The sequence below is a fragment of the Zingiber officinale genome, chromosome 5A (genome assembly GCF_018446385.1).
Source record: "Zingiber officinale cultivar Zhangliang chromosome 5A, Zo_v1.1, whole genome shotgun sequence".
Lineage (NCBI taxonomy): Eukaryota > Viridiplantae > Streptophyta > Magnoliopsida > Zingiberales > Zingiberaceae > Zingiber > Zingiber officinale.
Window position 1 is genome coordinate 75,568,246 of NC_055994.1, and position 21,634 is coordinate 75,589,879.

General features: G+C 35.2%; 1 protein-coding gene across 1 annotated transcript; it reads left to right on the forward strand.

Moving 5' to 3' along the window:
• Positions 1-11,205: 11,205 nt before the first annotated feature.
• On the forward strand, positions 11,206-20,360 carry LOC121980615. The gene is made up of 13 exons (XM_042532719.1): positions 11,206-11,408; positions 11,499-11,663; positions 11,878-11,976; positions 12,073-12,183; positions 12,263-12,331; positions 12,398-12,494; positions 12,579-12,681; positions 15,782-15,989; positions 17,286-17,399; positions 17,631-17,762; positions 18,660-18,740; positions 19,333-19,449; positions 19,892-20,360. The coding sequence occupies exons 1-13, from the start codon at positions 11,307-11,309 to the stop codon at positions 20,003-20,005; spliced, it is 1,512 nt and encodes a 503-aa protein (XP_042388653.1). The 5' UTR covers positions 11,206-11,306; the 3' UTR covers positions 20,006-20,360.
• Positions 20,361-21,634: the final 1,274 nt, after the last annotated feature.

Below are 21,634 nucleotides of genomic sequence, written 5' to 3' on the forward strand. Positions count from 1 at the left end.
GATAAGAAGGAGCCCATATAGTAATATGGGATTGGTGCGGTAGTGCAATAATAACTCTTTAGTGGAATGAGATATTATTGATGAACTTGAGTTGGGTGTTCGGGGCGAACACGTGAAGCTCAAGCTCATCGGGAGACCAAAACTAATTCCTCCTCTCGGTCCCTATTGTAGCTCTTATTTATAAAGTCTTATATCCACCCAAACCCAACTTCTTACCCACCTTAAGGTGGCCGGCCAAGCCAAGCTTGGAGCCCAAGCTAGGGCCGGCCAAACAAAGGTTCGATGGGTTCAAGTTGTGGCCGGCCCTAACTTGGAGCCCAAGCAAGGGTGGGCGACCACATTGAATTCAAAAGGAAGTTTTATTTTGTAATTTTTTTTATAGAGATCCATTAAAAGAATTTAAAAGGATGATTTTAATATAAAACTTTCCTTTTTTAGATCGGTCATAAAAGGAAATAAAAGGAAGTTTTTATTTTGTTGAAAACTTTCCTTTTATGTTGGTTTTAAAAGAGAGTTTTAAATTTTAAAATATTTCTTTTTATAGCTTTCTACAAAGAAATAAAAGAGAGATTTGAAACCTTTCCTTATTTGTAGTTATCTATAATGTGAAAGAAAGATTTTAATTTTTTGATAAAACTTTCCTTTCTTTAAACCATGTTTTATTTTAAATCTTATCTTTTATAGATATCCATAAAAGGATTTAAAAGAGAGAGATTTTAATTTATAAAACATTCCTTTTAGAACTATCCACAAAAGAGATTTTTAAAAGAGAGATTTTAATTTTTGTTTAAAATCTTTCCTTGCTTGGAGAACAAGCATGTGGCCGACCATGACAAGAAGAAAAGGAAGTTTTAATTTTTTGTTTTAAAACTTTCCTTTTTAGTCATTGGCAAGGAATATAAGGAAGTTTTAATTATGTTTAAAATTTTCCTTATTTGCCAAGACCAATGAATATAAAAGAGAGGGTAGAGGTGCCTCACCTCACAATAATACATTTTCTATTCCTCTCCTCTCTTCCTTGGTGGTGGCCGACCCTTACTCTTTCTCTCTTCTCCTTTGTTTTCCTTCTTGGTGGCCGACGGCATATTGGTATGGAGATCCATTGATGGCTAGTTGCTTGAAGGAGAAGAAGAAGAGAAGGAGGTTCTCTTGTCTAGCATCCCTGGGAGGAAAGTTGGTGGTCGAAACTTGAAAGGAAGAAGAATGCTTGGGTGGATTCTCGTCTTGGTAGATCATCGCACACACGACGTCCGAGATAAGAAGAGGAATATAATAGAAGATCAAGAGGTCTATAAGTTACAAGAGGTATAACTAGTTATTAATTTCCGCATCATAACTAGTTCATCTTTTGTATAGATCTTGAAAAACCAAACACAAGAGCTTATCGATTTTAATTATCATTTTTGTTATCGATTTTTGTTTCGATTTCATGTTTCGATAATGTGTTTCTATTGAGGTCTCTATTGTTAAACCTTGTTTACTGTGAGAAGTTTAAATATCCAATTTCTTTGAAAGGCTTTGTCTAGGCAGTGGTGGATGATCCCATACCCAAGAAGGCCTAGTGCCTCGCCACGTTTGACCTGGAAGCCGATTCTTGAAATAGATATTTGATCAACTTCTGTAATATGGTTTAACTTGGGAAGATCACATCAGTTGAACTTGAAGTAAGAATGTTATGTTTCCTTCCCAATTCAAGTTTAACTTCTAAAGGAAAAATTTGGATTAATAATGTTAAGCATCGTTTGCAATCCAAATTTAACTTTAGTAGAACACATGGGTAGCTAGGATAGTTCTATTCTTGTACAAATTTTATACAAGGGAACTAGGACGGTATTCTGAGTAGCAACTAACATTTAGGGGGAGTTACTCTTTAAGGACATGAAAAATCTATTTTTCATACACCTTGGAAGGTGGTTAACCCTCTTTAGTTGAAAGCAGTATTAAACCACTCGGCCTAATTCACACCGACATGTGCGATTTTAAAGGGACACCAACACGTGGTGGGAATAAGTACTTCATCACTTTTATAGATGATCAACAAAATACGGTTATGTGTATCTTCTCTAAAGTAAGGATGAAGCCATAAGAAAAATTAATTCTCTTTAAAAGTGAAGTTGAAAACCAACTTAATAGGAAAATTAAGGTGGTTTGGAGTGACTGAGGTGTTGAGTTATGTGTTAAACACGATATCAGATATGAAACAACAACTCCCTATTCTCCTTATGCTTCTATTGAGTTTTGGACTGCCAGAGTAAATGTGGGGGAAAGTTGTACTCACGGCTAATTACCTTTTAAATAAGGTGTCTTGAAAGAAAATAGAAAAGAACCCGTTTGAGTTGTGGACTAGTAGATAATCATCCTACAAATACTCGTGAATATGGGAGTGTCTTGCCAAAGTGTTAGTTCCTGATCTGAAGAGGATTAAGATAAGGCTAAAGACTATTGATTGTATATTTCTTGGATATGCACATAACAATAGTGCTTATAGGTTCCTTGTGTTTGAATCGCAAATATTGAAAATACACAAGAACTCGATTATTAAATCAAGAAATGTCTCATTCTTTGAATATGTGTTTCCGTATAAGACCCAAAAGAAAGTTAACTCCTCAAAACGGACATATAAAACACAAAGGAAAGAATAAGCAGATAAACCTATTGAGGTTGAGCTCAGACGAAGCAAAAGAGCTTGGGTGGAAAAATCTTTCGGAATAGATTTATCACTTTTATATTGGAAAGTGAATTCTGAAGTTATTCAGAAGCAGTATGCTATTCTGAGGGACCTTAATGGAAAGCGGTAATTGCATTTGAAATTGATTTTATCTTGCAAATCACACCTGCAAACTTGTGACTCTTCCTCCGAGAAATAAGTCACTTGGTTACAAGTAGATTTTCAAAAAGAAAAGGAAATCAGATGGCACGATTGATAAGTACAAGGATAGATTGATAATTAAAGGTTATCGACAATAAGAGGACCTTGATTACTTTGATATGTATTCTTCGATATCAAGAATAACTTCCATCAGAGTATTGTTGGCTATCTCCGCTTTATGAAATTTGGAGATACATCAAATAGATGTAAAGATCATTTTTCTAAATGAAGATTTAGAAGAGAAAATCTACATGGAGCATCTTGAAGGGTTTTTTATGCCAAAGCAGAAAAACAAGGTTTATAAATTAGTCAAGTCATTATATAATTTGAAACAAGCTCTGAAGCAATGGCATAAAAAGTTTGATAATGTCATGAAGGCAAGTGAATTTCAGATCAATAAATGTAATAAATGCATCTACATAAAAACTACAGGAAATAACTATGTCATGTTATGTTTATATGTAGATGACATCCTTATCATTGAGAGTAATGATAAGATAATCAAATCCACTAAAGTTATGTTGAATTCAAGTAATTATAAGAATTAAAATTCTTAGAATAGCAAAATGACTTGTTCTCAGTCAGTTCCATTATGTGGATAAGATTCTTAAGAAATTTAATATGAGTGATACTACGTTGACATGGACTCCGATAGATATGAGTCATCATCTATCGAAAAACAAAGATAAGAGTATCTTTCAGATAGTGTACTCCATGGTGATTGGAAGTTTGATATATTTAATGAGTTGTACACGATCAGACTTAGCCTATGCAATAAGCAAGCTGAGTAGATACACAAGTAATCCTGGTGTTGAGCGCTAGAAAGGGATAACAAGAGTACTAAGATACTTACGGTATACTCATGAGTATAGGTTGCACTACACGAGATATCCTATTATGATTAAAGGATATAACAACACAAATTGGATATCGGACATGAAAAACTTTAAGTCCATAAGTGGATATGTATTCACTTTTGGAAGTGTAGTCATTTCATGTAAATCTTCTAAGAAAATCATAATAACTAGATTCACAATGGAATCTGAGTTTGTAGCTTTTGACAAATATGGTGACGAGGCTAAATGATTATGATAATTCTTAGAAGATGTTCTTGGATGGCTGAAACCTATGCCGGTAATTTGCATATATTGTGATAGTCAATCGATAATTGGTTGGGCACAGAGCCATTTGTATAATGGTAAGTCTTGACTTATATGTCGTAGGCACAATACCATTAGACAACTAATCTCAACAGAAGTTATCACTATTGATTATGTATAGTCAAAGAATAACCTAGAGTATCCGCTAATCAAGGGTTAAATAGAGAGTTAGTTGCTAGCTCATCGTGAGGAATGAGCTTGATGTAAGTGTCGATGTCGACTGTAGATGCAAAGGAAACTTAACCTATGCTGACTGGAGATCCCAAGAGCTAGATTCAAAGGACAACCTAACTATACTGAAAGACAACCATTATGGGGGAACGACCCGATGAATCAGTAAGCAGATTAAGGGTACGTATTTTTGCTTTTTAATGATCGCAGTGGAGTAATGGAAAATACTTTTGAAAGATCACCTATATGAGAAAGAAGTTGGGCCACTTCGAAAAGAATAGAAGGCACAATTCTTAGCGCTTCTCACAAAACTAGGTATGTTCATGACCAAGAACAAATACACTCATGAGACCTGAGCTATATTAGGGATGGTCTGGGTGAGATATGTCCATGCTTACACAAATGATATAACAATTCAAAGACATCACATCTACTGATTAGCTAGTGAGTAAACATATTTTCACAATGGACGGTTCAAAGGGTAACACCTACATATCCTATACACAATTCAACTACCGAAGGTTATCACATACCTTATGTCCATTCATGTAGGGGGTTGTTGGAAAAATGTGAATGGAAACACGACTTGTGGGTATTACTCCCACATCGATTGAGTGACATTTATGACTGATTAATAGTGCATAAGGAGGTATGAATCTAGGATTCGGATTGTACCAACTAAAGGATTCTTATGTGAACACTACTACATGAAGTGGATTGCGATCAGGCATAGCACGCCTATATATATCAGTCAGAAGTTGTCATGAGTCTCTTTTGCATGTTCTTACTCCGCCTATGTGGTTTAATAGAAATGCAACACTTGACACGCCACTTGTGCCATGCTTCTTGCCACATGAACGAGCCACGCTTGCATATGACACATGCCTTAGTGCATGTTAAACACAAGTGTCATGCGTGTGACAAATACACTTAGTATATGTTAAGCAAGTGCCATGCATGCACAAATACACGTGCATGACAAGTTGCTCAACGCTTATTTATGAGGAGCAAGAGCCAGAGCATGAGAACACAGAGCTTGTGAAATAAGTTGCGGAAATAAATGGCTTAAGGAGATTGTTTTACAATAGGATTTGACGTCTTTTATTTTTCGAGCAACGCTCTTCACGTAATTCGGACACAGGCTCCGTGTTTGTTCGACGCCCGTCTTGATCCATCGACATCAGCATCCTCGACTCAATAATCGGAGCACTCACTGACATGACAACTTGACGATCGACTTATTCAGCCAGATCAACTGCTTGAAATTATTAACTCAAACTATTTTAACAGATAAATAAATACTATCCCTCTAATAAATTATAAATACAGAACCACCTGACACCTCCTCTCCCTATCATTTCAGAAAGTCAAATCAAAAGTAAAACAAGTGAAAAGATCAAAATGTCCCTCTTCTATGCTGCATCCACATCTTCACCCGCATCATTATTAAAATATAAAATTAACAAAGTTTAATTAATGTATCGTATTAAAAATAAATTAGATTATCGGTAAATTAGAAAAAAATTCCTAATCACAATTTTAACTTTGCATGCAGTCCTTATGTCTAAAAAACTTTGTTTTCACTCCCTGCCTGCAAAGTTTCATTTATTTCAACTCCCTCATGCAAATATTATTACCTAATTGCCCTTCATATTTTTTAGGTACAAAAAATTCAAAAATGAGTATAATTCCTCTTAAATTCAGTACTTTAAACTAGAATTCAGTATATTTCTATCAAAATATAGCACTTTAAATAAGAATTCAGTCTATTTCTATCAAAATTGACCCTTCATATTTTTTAGGTATAAAAAATCTAAAAATAAATATAATTCCTCTTAAATTCGACATTTTAAACTAGATTCCAGTATATTTTCTATCAAATTGAACATTACTTTTTTTCTACTTAATATAATTCCTTCTACGTTCATCACAATTCAAAGAAAATCTAGTATATTTTCTATCTAATTGAGTATCATTTAAAGAAAATCTAGTATATTTTCATCTAATTAAAGTGGAAAAAGAGTCGTGCTCAATTTGATAGAAAATATACTGAATTCTAGTTTATGTTGGACCCCGTGGATGTTTTGATGTGATCAACCAAGTTGGTTAGGTCCTGCTTTATATTTGATCCCTATGTCAGAGTGTGCAGGAGCTTAGGAGCGCAGGAAGTCGAGCGGAAGACGCAGCTAGCGAGAAGGACGGCACAGGAAGGGAGCCGACGGGCTCGGTGCGTCCGAAGGACGAGAGAGCTGCGGAAGAGTACACCGGTGGGCGAGAAGAACGTGCGCGACGTTCGAGGGGCATTAAGTCGGGGAGGAAGGATGCTCGAGGAGAAGGCCGGAAATTGAGTTCGGGTGAGCCCTATTTCGATTGGACGAATCACCCAAACTATCGGAGCATCGGTAGCCAACACAATGGAGCTGGAAAAGAAGCACAAGCTAGAAAACTATCTTGAAGGCACCTTCATGAAGCATGAAGGCGCCCTCAACATAAAGGCGCCTTAAAGCTTGATGAAGGCGCCTTCAACAGGTCAGTTTTGACCGTTTGCGCTGCGGATAAAATTTTATCCGCTGACTGAGCTGGAGGTGCCTTGAACCTTGTTAGATGCGCCTTGGACCCTCGGGATAGACTTTCCAGGAGCTATATAAAGGCCCTTAGAGTTAGGAATTATTCATTCAACTCAGTATTAGATTTCCTAGCAACTGTTGAGCTTTCTAAGTGTGTAAAAGGCTTCTCCACCTTCAGAGAAGGAGCTTTCTTACTGCGCCTTTCATCGCTTTGGATTAACAACCGTCTTGGTTGTAACCAAGTTAATTTCGGGTCTTCTCGATTTCTTTTTTCTTAATTGTTTGATTTTAGTGTTGTTATTTTTGAGTTGAAAGTTTGAGGAGGGTATAATTTTTATTTGCAGACAATTCACCCCCCTCTTGTCGGCCTCCGCTGCACCTACAATTGGTATCAGAGTCAGACCGCCTCAGAAGGACTAACCGTCGACTGAAGCACAACGATCAAGACGATGGCCGGAGCAAATATTCATCCTCCAAAGTTCGACGGAGATTTCGCTACATGGAAGCGAAAAATGTAGGTATTTTTTAAAACTGAATTTGATATACTTTTAATAATGAAATATGGATATGCATCCCTGAAAGATAAAGAAGAAAACACATGGAGCAAGAAGGAGCAAGCCGATTTTGTTGCTAACGGAAAGGCTGAGTTCCACCTGCTCAGCGTTCTGCCACCTCAAGAGGTAAATCGGATCAGAAGCTACGACTCCGCGAAAGATCTCTGGGAAAAATTCCCGGAGCTTCACGAAGGTACCTCCGAAGCAAAGCTAGCGGGGCGCGACATCCTCCGGACCCAGTTGACGAACCTCTGGATGAACCAAGGTGAGAAGGTAGCGCAACTCCAAGCGAGGATTAAAGAGCTGATCACGCAATTAAGAAACCTTGGAGAAGAAGTAAAGAACCGGGACTCGATCCGGTACGCGCTCAACGCCTTCCCCAGAACTCCATAGTGGGCCTCCTTAGTAGATGCGTACTACATCTCTAACGACTTCGAGGTAAGTACTCTAGAACAATTAATTTCTACTTTTGAACTTCACAAATCTCGAGTCGTAGAGCCCAATGGAGTAGAGAAGACTAGTCAAAACATTGCCTTAAAGGCAAGAATAAACGGTTCTGACTCCGAAGCCTCGATCGACGAATCCGAAGCGGCACTGCTGGTAAGACGCTTCAATAGATTTTTTAAATTTAATAAATTTAGATCGCAGACAAAGAGGCATCAGCAAAGAAAAAAGACGGTTCGTTGCTACAACTGCAATGAAGAAGGGCACATCAAAGATGGCTGCCCGGACTTGAAGAAAAAGGGGAAGGAGAAGGAAAAGACAAAGTACAAGAAACCAGAATCATCCAAGCACAAGAACCTGAAGGCCACTTGGTCAGATTCGTCTTCTTCTGAATCAGACGTCGAAGCTTTCCCCGGGTTAGCGATGATGGCTAACCATCTTCCCGAAGATGACTCAAGCTCCGAGATGAGCATAGATGAAGGGGGAGGAACATCAGAAGAAGAAAGCTGCAGTGAAGGGGGAGCATCACCTAGTCAGGTAAGTAAGGTGCGTAATCTAACCCTTACTCAGTCATTTCTATTTATCAAGTCTCTTTCTAAAGAGTTAGATCAATTAGAAAAAGAAAATGAACATTTGAAATTAGCGAATGCAAAATTGAAAAATGAAATTAAAAAATTGAAATCTGCTGCATGTTCAAATGTTTTTCAAAAATCTAAATTAAAATTTTTTGGTAAATTAAACTGGTATATTAGAAAGCATCAAGGTCAACTTAGGAAAATTCCTAAAATTTATATACCCCCTAGATTTTTAATTAATTCAGTAGGAAGAAATCTATACTGGATTCCAAAGTCTTTGATAAATTAGAATAATTGAAGTTAGAGCTTACAGCGAGTAAATTAAACAATGAATTTCTTTATGAAGCTTTGTCTAAGGAAATAGTTGTTGCTCCAATAACCAAGAAGGTCTAGTGCCTCGCCACGACCTGAAAGCCGAAATATCGAAATAAAATGTTTAATCCACTTTCTGGTAAAAGTATTAAAAGTTAAAAATTAAATAATGCTTTGAAAGTTTTTCAAACTTTTTCTTGAAAATTCTAAAAAATTCATTTTTTTTAATTATTCTAAAAATTCAGGTTACTTAGAATTTTTACTTAGAAATTCCTTCTAAAAATTCATTTTTTAACTTAGAAAATTTTTTCTGAAAAATTTAGTTTACTTGAAATCTTCAAAAAATTCAGTTTACCTCGTTTTTGCTGTGATCAAAGGGGGAGAAATCGGTACAAGTTTAGGGGGAGTTAGAAATATTTAATAATTTCAAAATTCTTTTAGTATTGCAAATTTTTATTACAATTTTTATGCTTAAACTGTTAGTTAGTAATTTCTTTAAATTACTATTTGTTTTTATACCCTAACTTGAACTTGGGTTGATGCATATCAAAAAGGGAGAGATTGTTGGACCCCGTGGATGTTTTGATGTGATCAACCAAGTTGGTTAGGTCCTGCTTTATATTTGATCCCTGTGTCTGAGTGTGCAGGAGCTTAGGAGCGCAGGAAGTTGAGCTGAAAACGCAGCTAGCGAGAAGGACGACACGGGAAGGGAGCCGACGGGCTCAGTGCGTTTGAAGGACGAGAGAGCTGCGGAAGAGTACACCGGTGGGCAAGAAGAACGTGCGCAGCGTTCGAGGGACGTTAAGCCGGGGAGGAAGGCTGCTCGAGGAGAAGGCCGGAAATTGGATTCGGGTGAGCCCTATTTCGATTGGCCGAATCACCCAAACTATCGGAGCATCGGAAGCCAACACAATGGAGCTGGAAAAGAAGCACAAGCTGGAAAACCAGCTTGAAGGCACCTTCATGAAGCTTCAACAGGTCAGTTTTGACCGTTTGCACTGCGGATAAAATTTTATCCGCTGACCGAGCTGGAGGCGCCTTGAACCTTATTGGAGGCGCCTTGGACCCTCGGGATAGACTTTCCAGGAGCTATATAAAGGCCCCTGGAGCTAGGAATTATTCATTCAACTCAGTATTAGATTTCCTAGCAACTGTTGAGCTTTCTAAGTGTGTAAAAGGCTTCTCTACCTTCAGAGAAGGAGTTTTCTTACTGTGCCTTTCATCGCCTTGGATTAACAATCGTCTTGGTTGTAATCAAGTTAATTCCGGGTCTTCTCGATTTCTTTTTTCTTAATTGTTTGATTTTAGTGTTGTTATTTTTGAGTTGAAAGTTTGAGGAGGGTATAATTTTTATTTGCAGGCAATTCACCCCCCTCTTGCCGGCCTTCGCTGCACCTACAGTTTAATGTGTTGAATTTAAGAAAAATTATACTCATTTTTAGACTTTTTATACCTAAAAATATCAGGGACAATTAGGTAAATTAGTGTATATTATTTTGAACTAGAGAGTGGAAACAAAGATTTTGATCAATGGGGACTACATGTAAAGTTGAGTTTATGATTGTGGACTACATACAAATTTACCCGGATTATACCAATACACGTACACACTACATTGATAAATTTCAACATAATCCAGATGCAAAATATTATTTATTTAGTTTTTTAATAAAACAATTTGATGGACAATAAAGTGTTTATTATTTGTCAAGTTGTTTAGTAAAATACTGTGATGAAAATATTTTAGTATAAATGAAGTGGAGAACATTTAGAGCATCATCAATGTAAGAATTTTAAAAAAAATTATAAAATGAAAAAGTTAAATATAAAAATTTTAATCATTGTGAATGTAATATTTGAAGTTTGTTGTTAAAGAACAGTAATAAAATTTTAAAATTTTTTTTTTATTGAATTGATGTAATATGTATATATCATGTAATTACATATTATAAAGTGGATCATATAAAAAATCATTTAAAGGTCTAATTATTAGAGATGTTTTAATAGATTTTTAGACGGTTGATGTGACATGATATATATATATTGAGATCATAATTTTTTTTTTTTTTTAGAACTTTAATTATTAGAAATGCTAGTTAGAGATGCTCCTAGATGAAGTACTTTCGATTAAGGTCAAACTTGTTTCGGACTAAGATGTAATGGCTAACTTTCTAACTAATTAATCATGTATTTAAGGTTTGAATTTTAACTAAGTGTATTATAGAATTTATTTTTAATGAAATGACAAATTTAAGAAAATTAGTCATTTGGATGGGCCGTGAATGCTTTTTGATTTATTTTAATAAATCATAAGATCAGTTATCGAACCGATTACTTTCAAAAGTAATCAAGTTTGAAGAGTTGAATACAATTTAGATTAACAATCTCTACAGTCGAGTTAAACATAAGGGCTTTAAACTCTCTGCTAAAGTAAAAAATTGCTAAACATATAGGGGTAAAATGAATATCTGCATGTGTGATTTGGACATATCAGATAATGCAGGTCTTTCGCTGCAAATTTCCTAGAACAGTTTTCAACCTTGGTATGAAGCAGCAGGCGGTCAGACACAAAGACGATCCACCCTCTTCCCCGTTGTCGCCGTCGCTGCTTGCCGAAGCAACGTCCGGTCATTCCTCTCTCCCTGCAAGGCGAGATGGGAATGCGATCTCGCGCGGAGGCTATCATCTCCTCCATCGTCCCTGTGCATCCCCACGAAATCTCCTCGCTGATCCACTCTGCTTCCTGCTTCTTCTTCGTAAAATCTAGCCCCCAGAGGTCTTTCGGATTTCTAATTGTTCACATAAGAATCTGTTGTTTCATTTCTTTTCTTGGTAAATTCGTGCAGCTCTTGAGCGCGTATTTTGTGATTCTTCCCCTGCGCGACGAGGGGGCGATATCTCTGGGGCTGGAGAACCTCCCCGGTCTTTTCGTTGGATCTCTGATTCTGACGTTGCTTGCCGCTCCAGTGTCGACCCTCGTCTTTTCCCTGCCTAATCTCTCCAAAGCAAGGGTGTGAGACTAAAAAAAAACTTCATTTTATACGCTTGTTTAGAGACACTAGACCGTTAGGTTGATTTCTTCTAGAAAATAGCATTTTGGTTATTGAAAACTTCTGCAGACTGGTAGGATAATTTAATGTTTTTCATAATTGCTTATCTGTATTTTTTGCTTAATCTGATGTTCAAACATTCTAATGACTCCGTTATCATTTTCAAAATTTTCAGGCGTTGGTTTGGATACATAGGTTTTTTAGTGTATCCCTTATTATATTCTTCCTTCTTTGGCATGCTTCTTCTCCTAGATTTTTTGGTAGCGCCTCCAAGGTAAGGAGACTCAAGGAAGGCAAACATTTGAGCTATATGCTAAGGATTTACTATCATTTGTTTCATGATTCAGTTGAGATGCATTCCCATGTGTAGGAATCAGAGCATTCACTTAAAGAACTGAATCCTAAACAGGATATTCATTCAAGTAGTTGGAGTAACCATGGATGGTTCTATGTTATAGTTCGAATAAGCTTATTCTTATGGGTATAACCTCTTGTTTGGCTGAGTTCTGTACTCTTACTGCTGATTTATATTATTTTGACTAAAATGGTTGATTTTGAAGGTTGCGTTGCTTAATCTTGTGACAATATCATCAACTTGGGCAAGGGTGATAGATGTTATGGACAACGAGGTAATTTATGGTGTAAAATGGTCTTCTAATAGTAAAATTTCTTGTCTGATTTTCATACATGTTCAGTCAGGTTCAAGACTATTTGGTTTCATTGGTGCTGGTGCTACATCAGGGCAACTTTTCGGATCACTCTTTGCAGCAGGCATGGCTTGGATAGGACCATGTATGAACTTCTAACGGAAATTGTTTTATTGATTTTCCAAGTCATCTCCTCTTGTTTTTTTTCTCTTTCTGATCACTGCTTTAGTTTTGCTCTTGTTCTCTGCCCTCTTGTTGGAGCTTGCTGCACAGTCATCAAAAGGAATACGTCATGATGTGCATACTGAATCTACAGAATTTTCAACCATTAGGTAGAATCATCCTTTTTGTTCATTTGGCATAGAAAAAAATGCATACATCATTTTCCAATATGGTCTATTGATTTGCTTGATAGACTAGTAAGCTTAAAAGCCAGATATAATATGGTCTAATCGTAGTATGGAACCTAAAACGGCAGGTAATATCTGATAATTCGTACTATTCTAAAGTCTAAACACGTGCTTTTGACTTCTCTCTTCAATTATATTTGTGAAAAAGTGAACAATAGTTGTGGGTGCAATTGTTTATGCCTTTTGAACTATGCTCGTCTTTTCCAGTTTAACTGTCTTTTCCAGTTTAGCTGCATATCAAGTGTATTAAGTTTATGTTCTTGTTGTTTTTACATTGTTTTATGCTAGCTATCACGTTATAATTCAAGGTTCAACATTTTTCATCTCTGTATTTCAAAGAGAAATAATTTAGCCTTGTTATTACTAGTGTTATTTTCCTAAATCGAGTTAAAGAGGTAAAAGAACTGTATTTGCTGAGCTGCATGTTATTCTGCAATTTTGTTTGCCAAATTATAAGTAACATGTTTGCTGAGTCAACCCAATATTAGTATTGACAACTTAAGTGGGATCCAATTCAAAAAAATGACTTTTAGTTAATATTATATGATATTTGCCAAATAAGTTAATATTATATGAATATACTGATCTCAAGCAAAATATTAATGTGCAAAAGAAGGGTGTTTAACAAGCTTTCAAACACTGGAATGTCAGGACCTACTTTTGAAGCTTGTAATTTGCTTTGGGCAAAAATCAAGGAGGCATTTTTTTTCCAAATCATCAAATGGGCGCTCCACTTTGACTTCTTTTTATTAAAAGGGCGCCCCACTTTGATTTTTTATCAAAAGGGCGCCCCACCCCACTGTTGACATGTTGTAGCAGGTTGAATCCGCATTGTGCCCGCTATAGTTTCGTAGCCGCTACGACATGAATGTTAAGTGAGCAGGTTGAATTCGTGTTGTAACAGTATAGTTTCGTAGCTACTACAACGTGAATGCCTATCAACGTTGAATATATTAAGTATGAATTGTAGCAACTATGTAATCGTAGCTGCTAGCTACAAAACTGTAGCTGCCGCAACACGCTCGACCGGCTTAAGATTTAGGTAGGAGATAACAGTACTGAACAATATTAGAGGGTAGTTGGGTAATTATACACGATAAATATCAAAGTGGGACACTCCTTTGATGATTTAGAAAAAATGGGGCTCCCTTTTGACTTTTGCCCATTAGCTTTTCACCTTTTTGAATAAGACCCTAATTATGAAGTCTATTGCTTGAGTTATTTTACATTGGCACTATGGCCATTCAAAATAGCAAAAAATTGGACCACCCTCTAAGACTTTCATGCCTCAAATTTTCTGATCATTTCCTATGTTGTGCTGGAGAATTAGGGACCTTTAAGTTGTTTACAAACAGATGGTTGCATGTAGTATCATCAGCTTGGTTAGTTGCCACTTGTTTGCATGGTGATCATCCACTTCATGTTATGGCGTAAAACTTTAAAGCTACAATTTCTATGTCTGTTTTATGCCTTGAAAATTGAAATGATTGTATATTGCAATTTGTTAGTAACTCTAGGAAAAGTATAAAAAAATGAAATAGAAAATATTTACATATTCAATAAAAGTAAACATAGAAAGGATTTTTCACCCATGCCAATCATTTAATGCCAAGTTAATTTTCTATAATATAAGAAAAATATAATTAATTATACAAATATATAAATCGCACTGGACATTAATCTAATATCTTTTTATTCTGTAAACAACGTAAATAAATATAGAAATGTAAAACTATATTTTAATTGTTGGATTTGAAAAAATTATTTGAATTAAAAAATGCAATATTTTTAATTAATGAAAAATTACTTTTTCACCAAAAAGATAATTATATAAAAAAGAGTATCTATTGATTTTGTGGATTGAATCACTTAGCATAAGAATATTGCTATAGTTTAGTATAAATAAACAGTAAAAACAAATCGTTGCATTGAGTTCATTGGAGGGATACCACGTAGCCCACCAAATTGTTGGGACTTGAATGATTTTAATATTCAGCCTTGATTTTAATTTCTATTTTTTGCAGATTTGATCCAGTACTGTTAACACGCTTTTGAAATCTATATTGAATTAATAGCAAATATGGAATATTGAAAGTGCAATTTGTCTTGACAAAATATATTCTCAAAGTCAATCAAGAATGCTAGTCCAAGTCCACTGAATTGGTATTAACTTTCATTATGGCGTGAATATAAAATGGTTTTTGATTTTATATTTATGTTCAATCAAGCGATTAGAGCTTGATTTCATATTTTGTCCAAATTAGTGGTAATAATATGCACAAAGAATTGTATAAAATTAAGATTTTGTTTAACTATATCTCATGTGGAGTAACCTTACAATGTGATGTTAGAATGTGCTCAAATTTCTAGCTATTCAAAACTAGCATGGTTGCCAATAACAAATTGCTCTTTCAAGCAGCAGCAATGTAGTTGCAAATGATATCTGCTACATTTGCATTTGCTTGCGATATTTGTTTTTTGTACATTTTTAATATCAAGCGTCCAAACATCTTTCAATAAAACTTATCCTTTTCTGTTTGAGGAAATGATGTAATGTAGTTCTATATGATGGCTGTTGTTCGAAAGAATCCTTTCATGCTGTACGACTCCTTAATATCTGCTAAAAATAACTCTTAGGTACTGAAGCTAGTTGTTTATTGTATTATTTGCCCTTTTTTTGAATATGCACAGCGTAGGAATTTCATTGAGGTGGTTAACTAGCTCCACTACTAGTCCTAATGGTCGTGGCTTTATGTGAATAGTGATTTACCTCTCAACATAAGAATCCAAAACTATGTCATACATCTTGCAGAATATATTCATGCAGTTTATTGTTTAGAATCTTTAGATAAACAATATTGGACTATTTCGAACCTGTATATTATTAGAATTAATAAGAACTGTACTGTGTGAGTTAGTCAAAATTTGCTACCTTAATTGCCCTTTTCCTCAGTTGTAATAATGCTATTATCTGATATTCACTCTCTCTGTATTTAGTTGTTTGCCTTTACTTCTCATGTAGGGAATATGTGCAGGATGATAATACTTTGTCAAATGAAGAAACAACAGCTTTGGTCATGGCTTCTCCTAAATCAGTAACAAATATCGTGAAAACTCAGCCTTTCATAATGTTGGAAGGACTTTGGCTTATCTTATCTTCAACTTACCTTCTCTGTGTGTCTCTCTTTCTGTGGCTGGGTGCTGTTGTATCTTCCTTCTTCTATTTTCAGGTAAATATATTTTAGGTTTATGCTATTAAAAGTGATTACTAGTACCAATTGTTTTTGATACATGTGAGGAGAAAGTAGATAAACAATTGAAGATTATATACAGTTCTTGATATTTGTCAGAAGATGTATGACTTGATTGCTTTTGTTAATCAACTTGGCATGGTACGACTCATTTAGTCTTGCTACTTCTTGTGGCAAGCAAAGAGGTGTCATTGGCTCGATTGTATTTCAAAACTGAAGTATCAACTAAGCTAGGACAGCATAGTAAAAGGGGTTAGGGGGTGTAACTATAATACAGCACCAGTAGAACAAGGACAGAAAATTAAATGGTAATTGGTTACCCATTCAGTTCATACACAACTGCATTTATCCTCTGACCTCAAAATCCATCATCCAATTCCTAAATCGAGATTGCAGCCCTCCAGTTTTAATGATTTATGGCAGTGGCTGCTTAGATGCCTTTTATGACCTCCATATTGTGAACCATCATTAAATAAGCCCACTGCCTCTGAGGACATGCTCCCATTGCCTCTGAGGAAATGCTTATGATACTCTATTGCTGTGGTGAAGCCAAATAGTCCAGCTTCATTCCTGCACAATATTAATGGAGGGCCCGGAAGTATAGTAGGAGACTTTTGAATCAAAACTCTTGGTAGTATTTTTTTCTGGTGTACATGATTGAGATGGGTGTAAAGTCTGTTATAATGTTGATCTTATCAGATTGTAGTTACATTGTCACATGTGTTAAAATATAAAATAGCTGAAATGTTTTTTTCTCTGTAAATTTAGAGGACATACCAGTGCGTACCTAGTAAACCTACTCTAGATATGAAGCACTCAGAACCACAATGGGAAATCTTTACACAGACTAAAATGATATTGTGCATTATGTACAAGTCTGTTTCCCTTGAATCCTTCTTACATTTCTTCACTGAACTAAATTATGGTTGTTGATATTAAACTGGAGGTTGGGGAACATAGGTCAGAGAACAAAAGTTCAATTCTGCAACAAACTAAGATCTCCTTCTTCTTGTTATCCTTTAAAATAATAAAATAGTTTCAGTAAAACAAGGCCACACCAAAACGTGATTGCATTTCATTCAGTTTATTTTCGGATTCTATTGCCAAAATACCATCATTTAATTCATGTGAGCACTTTCATTTAATTAATGTCCTTCAAATTTTCATTTATTGTCACCATAACATCTGAAGTAAGACAATTATCAATGTTGCCACCTTAATTATTTTTTATTGCTTTATTTTACTGTAACTCTTTTGGGACGTTTTCAATGGCAGAAAGTGACAATCATCGCAACAACAGCTGTGGGGTCTATTGCTAGGAGAAGATTATTTGCACTAATTAACAGCTTCATTGCTGTATTTATTCTTGCTGGGCAACTTACTTTGACGGTAGCCATTTGCTTTGAGTACTTTTTTTACTTGCAGATATCATTTTCTTTTGAACCTTAGAGTTTGATTCTTACAAGTAAAATAAATCTATAAAGCTATGCAACCAATTTTTCGGTGATTTTGAAAGCTTATTTCTATAATGTGGATTGCACTTTAATGCAATTTATTGATATAGGTTTCTTATCCTATTTATTTTTCTTGTCATGTTTCCCTTTTGTATAATAATTGCAGGGTCGTATTCTGACAGTTGCTGGTGTTACTATAGCTATTTGCTCGGCGCCATTTGTAGCAACTTTGAGCATGGTTGCCCTTGCTTTACAGCCTACATGGGTAGCAGTTGCTCTCACTGAAACTGTTAGGAAGGTTCGTAAAAAGGATGATTGTCTTAGACTTAACAATTTTGAACTAAACTTCTTATGTCATTCCATTTTTTCTTGTGGTTCACTAGTTATCAGAAAATCACTTTCAATTTTTAGATACCTCCGAATAGATTTAAATCTAGTCAAAAAAGGATCTTTGCTTAATTATCTTCCAAATTTATATTATACCTCTCTCATGGAATTTAATGATTTATTTTACTTGCAAGCGGTTAAGTTGATGGTGCTTTTGAGTGAGGTAGTCAAGGAAGACAAAGTAATGGTCATTCTTAGCCTATGACTGTGATTCATGAATTGTAACTTTATCTCATCCTCGAATGAGTAGTCATTATTTTCTCCAAACAAAATTATGAAGTTTAACTCATTGTGTATTTCCGCTGAGGATGATCGTCCTTCTCAGAGAGATTATTTTCCATGAAGACCTCATTCTAGTGATGTATTAGATGATGTCTACTGCATTATATATATCAATCTTCTGATTTCACATGATTTAGGACAGTATCTATCTTTAGTGTTATATAACAACTAAATTTTGAAATCCTGTTCCGTTGACAATTGCTCAATGAGGAACTGTGTCTTTTTAATATTATTCTAGTCAAAATTCATCAGTCTATTTGCATATCCAAGTTTATTTAGGCCAACTGTTCAATGAAGTTAAGTGTTCTCTTTGAATGTTCCAGTGGGCTAGTGCATCTCTATTCAACACAAGATCCAAGGCAAATTTATCATGCTGTTTTTTTTCATGTAAATTTAAACATTTTAAAGATGTTGAAACACTTTGACAAAAGAAGGATATTTAAATACATCTTCTTGTGGTCTACTTTGTTTAAGTTTAATTTGCTGATCTATGTTGACTCGATTAGTTATAAATTTATCCTTTCAGGTAACTACCTATGTGGTAACAAGACCTGGAAGGGAACTCCTATTCACTGTTGTATCACAGGATGAGAAATACAAAGCTAAGGTACCTGTTCCTAATTTCCTTTTTCAATTAGGACAATTAACTTTTCAGATGCTACTAAAATAGTCCTCCGATTTTGTCAATCTTTAACTACTTGTGTCTGTAACTAATGAGGTGGTGAATGAACTTCATTAAAAAAAAAATAGTGTGAGGATGTAAAGAGAATTGCTTCTTGTTTAGGTTCCAGGACACAATGGTTAGAGATCACTTGTTAAATTGGGAACCAATTTTGAACTGTTGTTGAGAAAAAAATGTAATTTGGCACGTAATTTACTTATCATTGAAAATCTCATTAACACGATCAAGCTGTGCTTGTTCCAACAATTTAGATTAATTACACAGTTGACAATCTCATCCCTTCATTGATTATCATTATAAATTTAAGCTTGAGAAACCTTGCAGTGCAGTATAGACATGTATTTGATCAATTTAGCTATGCTATATGGATAAGATTGAAAACTTGTAGAAATGGAATTTTATCTGGTTCTATATCAATCTCATTTAATTGACAAAATCTAGTTGTGGTATAACTTTGTTGGCTGGTCCTCTTTTGGTGAATGTTTTGCTGAAGTAAATGACACTGAAATTTTTGCAGATTTTCATAGATGTTATCGTCCAAAGACTCGGTGATGCAACTGCAGCTGGAATGTATAAATTGCTCTTTGGCAGCCTTAGCAACAGGACATCCATGGCCTCTCTCTATGTTTTACCCGTATGTTTTATTATTTATTTTTTCCAACAATACTATAGCATTGACATGATACAATAGCTCACATTTTTCACATATTTTGTGTAATGTACTGATTAATGTATACATGTTAGTTAAGATGTTTTATTTCACTAATAAGATGCCTTAACGACTCCCAATTGTAACCTTAAATATGAAAATTAGGTATTCCAGTTCGTGTGACCCACATGACGGTATTATTCAGAAATTGCTGTTACGGATGATTAATTATGGCCCTTATCATAGACGTTCCATCAAATACATAATCGAAGGGTATATGCTGGAAGAGTATCTTTCAAACTGCATTATGAGCTTGAATGTGTCCTATATCATGATTGTTCATATTTTTGGGTCAATGTATCATGATTATTATCGATCAGTTGCTATGAACGAACAATTCTATTTACTAATTGTCTTGTGATTTCAGCTTTGTTTCCTCTGGCTAGCCGCAGCATTTCACTTGGGAAGGCGCCAAACTTACCTAGCTAAGCTGCAGGCTGCTTCCTTATCGACATCCAAAACTGAACAGGTGCCTCAGTAATTCTCATCACAAGCAGCACGATAACTATTGACTACTTCAGATGTGATGAACAATGTTTACGCAACATCGCCATGACATTTCATGAGTTTTACTTTGGCCGGCTTCCAGAAAGAGACTGATTTTAACCAGTAAAGGTTCGACCGCGGTGCATGAACGTTCAACTCCAGTGTATATTTGTTTCTGAGAGAACCTTGGATGTTTCTTATCCACTTGAAACTATAAATAGCTAGTTTGAACTACACAAAGATATGGTACGACTGGTTGAGGAATAGTCAAAAATAGCTTCTATTCGACCATTCAAAATGTGTTGTATCTTATTCTCATGTCAAAATTGGGAAGATTTGTTTGATGTTTAGCTTTTGACCTGATAGCGTGGGTGCATAAATCTAAATAGTGTTGCCTGCCTTTCACAAGTTGTATTAAGTTTCATTTTTTTTAGAGTTTTATTGACGATTACTCGTAAAGCAGGTGGCATAATGGCATAATTAAAACCGATTATATATATTGATAAATATAAAAGTTGGCAACTGTTTTGAGGATTATGAAAGTCTATCTAGGTGGTTTAGTAAATTGTTGTTGAAATAGAGATTCAATTATTAGTGATAATATTCATGAAAAATATATATAAATAAAATTTAATATATTTGATGCGACCGATATAGGGAACCCTACACAGGATAGAGCTAAGTCAAAAGTCGAGTCAAGAGTTAAAAAGGGTCAGATCTCTCTGACTTAGTTCACTAAACTCCTCTCACTTAATTCACCCGACTCTTTCTATTCGATCATCTAACCTCTTTGACTCGTTCATCAGACTCTTTCAATTCAGTCATTTTCAGTTGAGATCTACATATTATGTGCCCCTACATATTATGTGATTATTGTATCATTTTTTTTTTTTTTTGAAGAATATGGATAATGTAGTCGTTTTTCTCAAAAGACGTGGGCAAACACGTGGATAGGGGTGCCAATTCAGATAGATTTGGTAGGGTTGGTTTTTTTTAAAAATAATTTTAATTCAAATCTGACCAACTTGAACTCGACCTAAATAACATGATTCAAATGATTTTTTTAAAACTATTTTTTTATAATTCATCACTTTATTTTAATATTTTATCATTTTCATATTAACATTTATATTAAAATACATAAAATATCTTAATTTTAAAAATAAAATTTGATTTAACCCGAAAAATCTCACTAAATCCTAAATTCGGATCAACCCGAATTTGACCCGAATCTGATCCAAAAATTTTCAACTTGAAAATCCTTCAATCCAAATCCGACCCGAATTTAAAAATCTCCAATCCAAACTTGATCTTTTTCAGATCAACTTGGGTCGGATTCATTTTTGACACTTCTACGTGTGGGTAACATAAGGGCACAACTATAACCCTTTAAAAGGTATCCTACTTCCACGAGTAGAGGTATGCACATATAGACATTTAAACTCTTCGCTCTATTATTTTTTTCACTTTTCTCTAGCTCTTATGGTAACTTGAGCGGCGGAGTGATCACGCCGATTCTAATCTTGACGTCCATTCTAACCGAACTTTATTATTCCCTTTTGCTGTCATCTGCAACCTTCTTCATGCAATTGCTCTTCGCGGAATCACTCGAGAGCAATTTCAG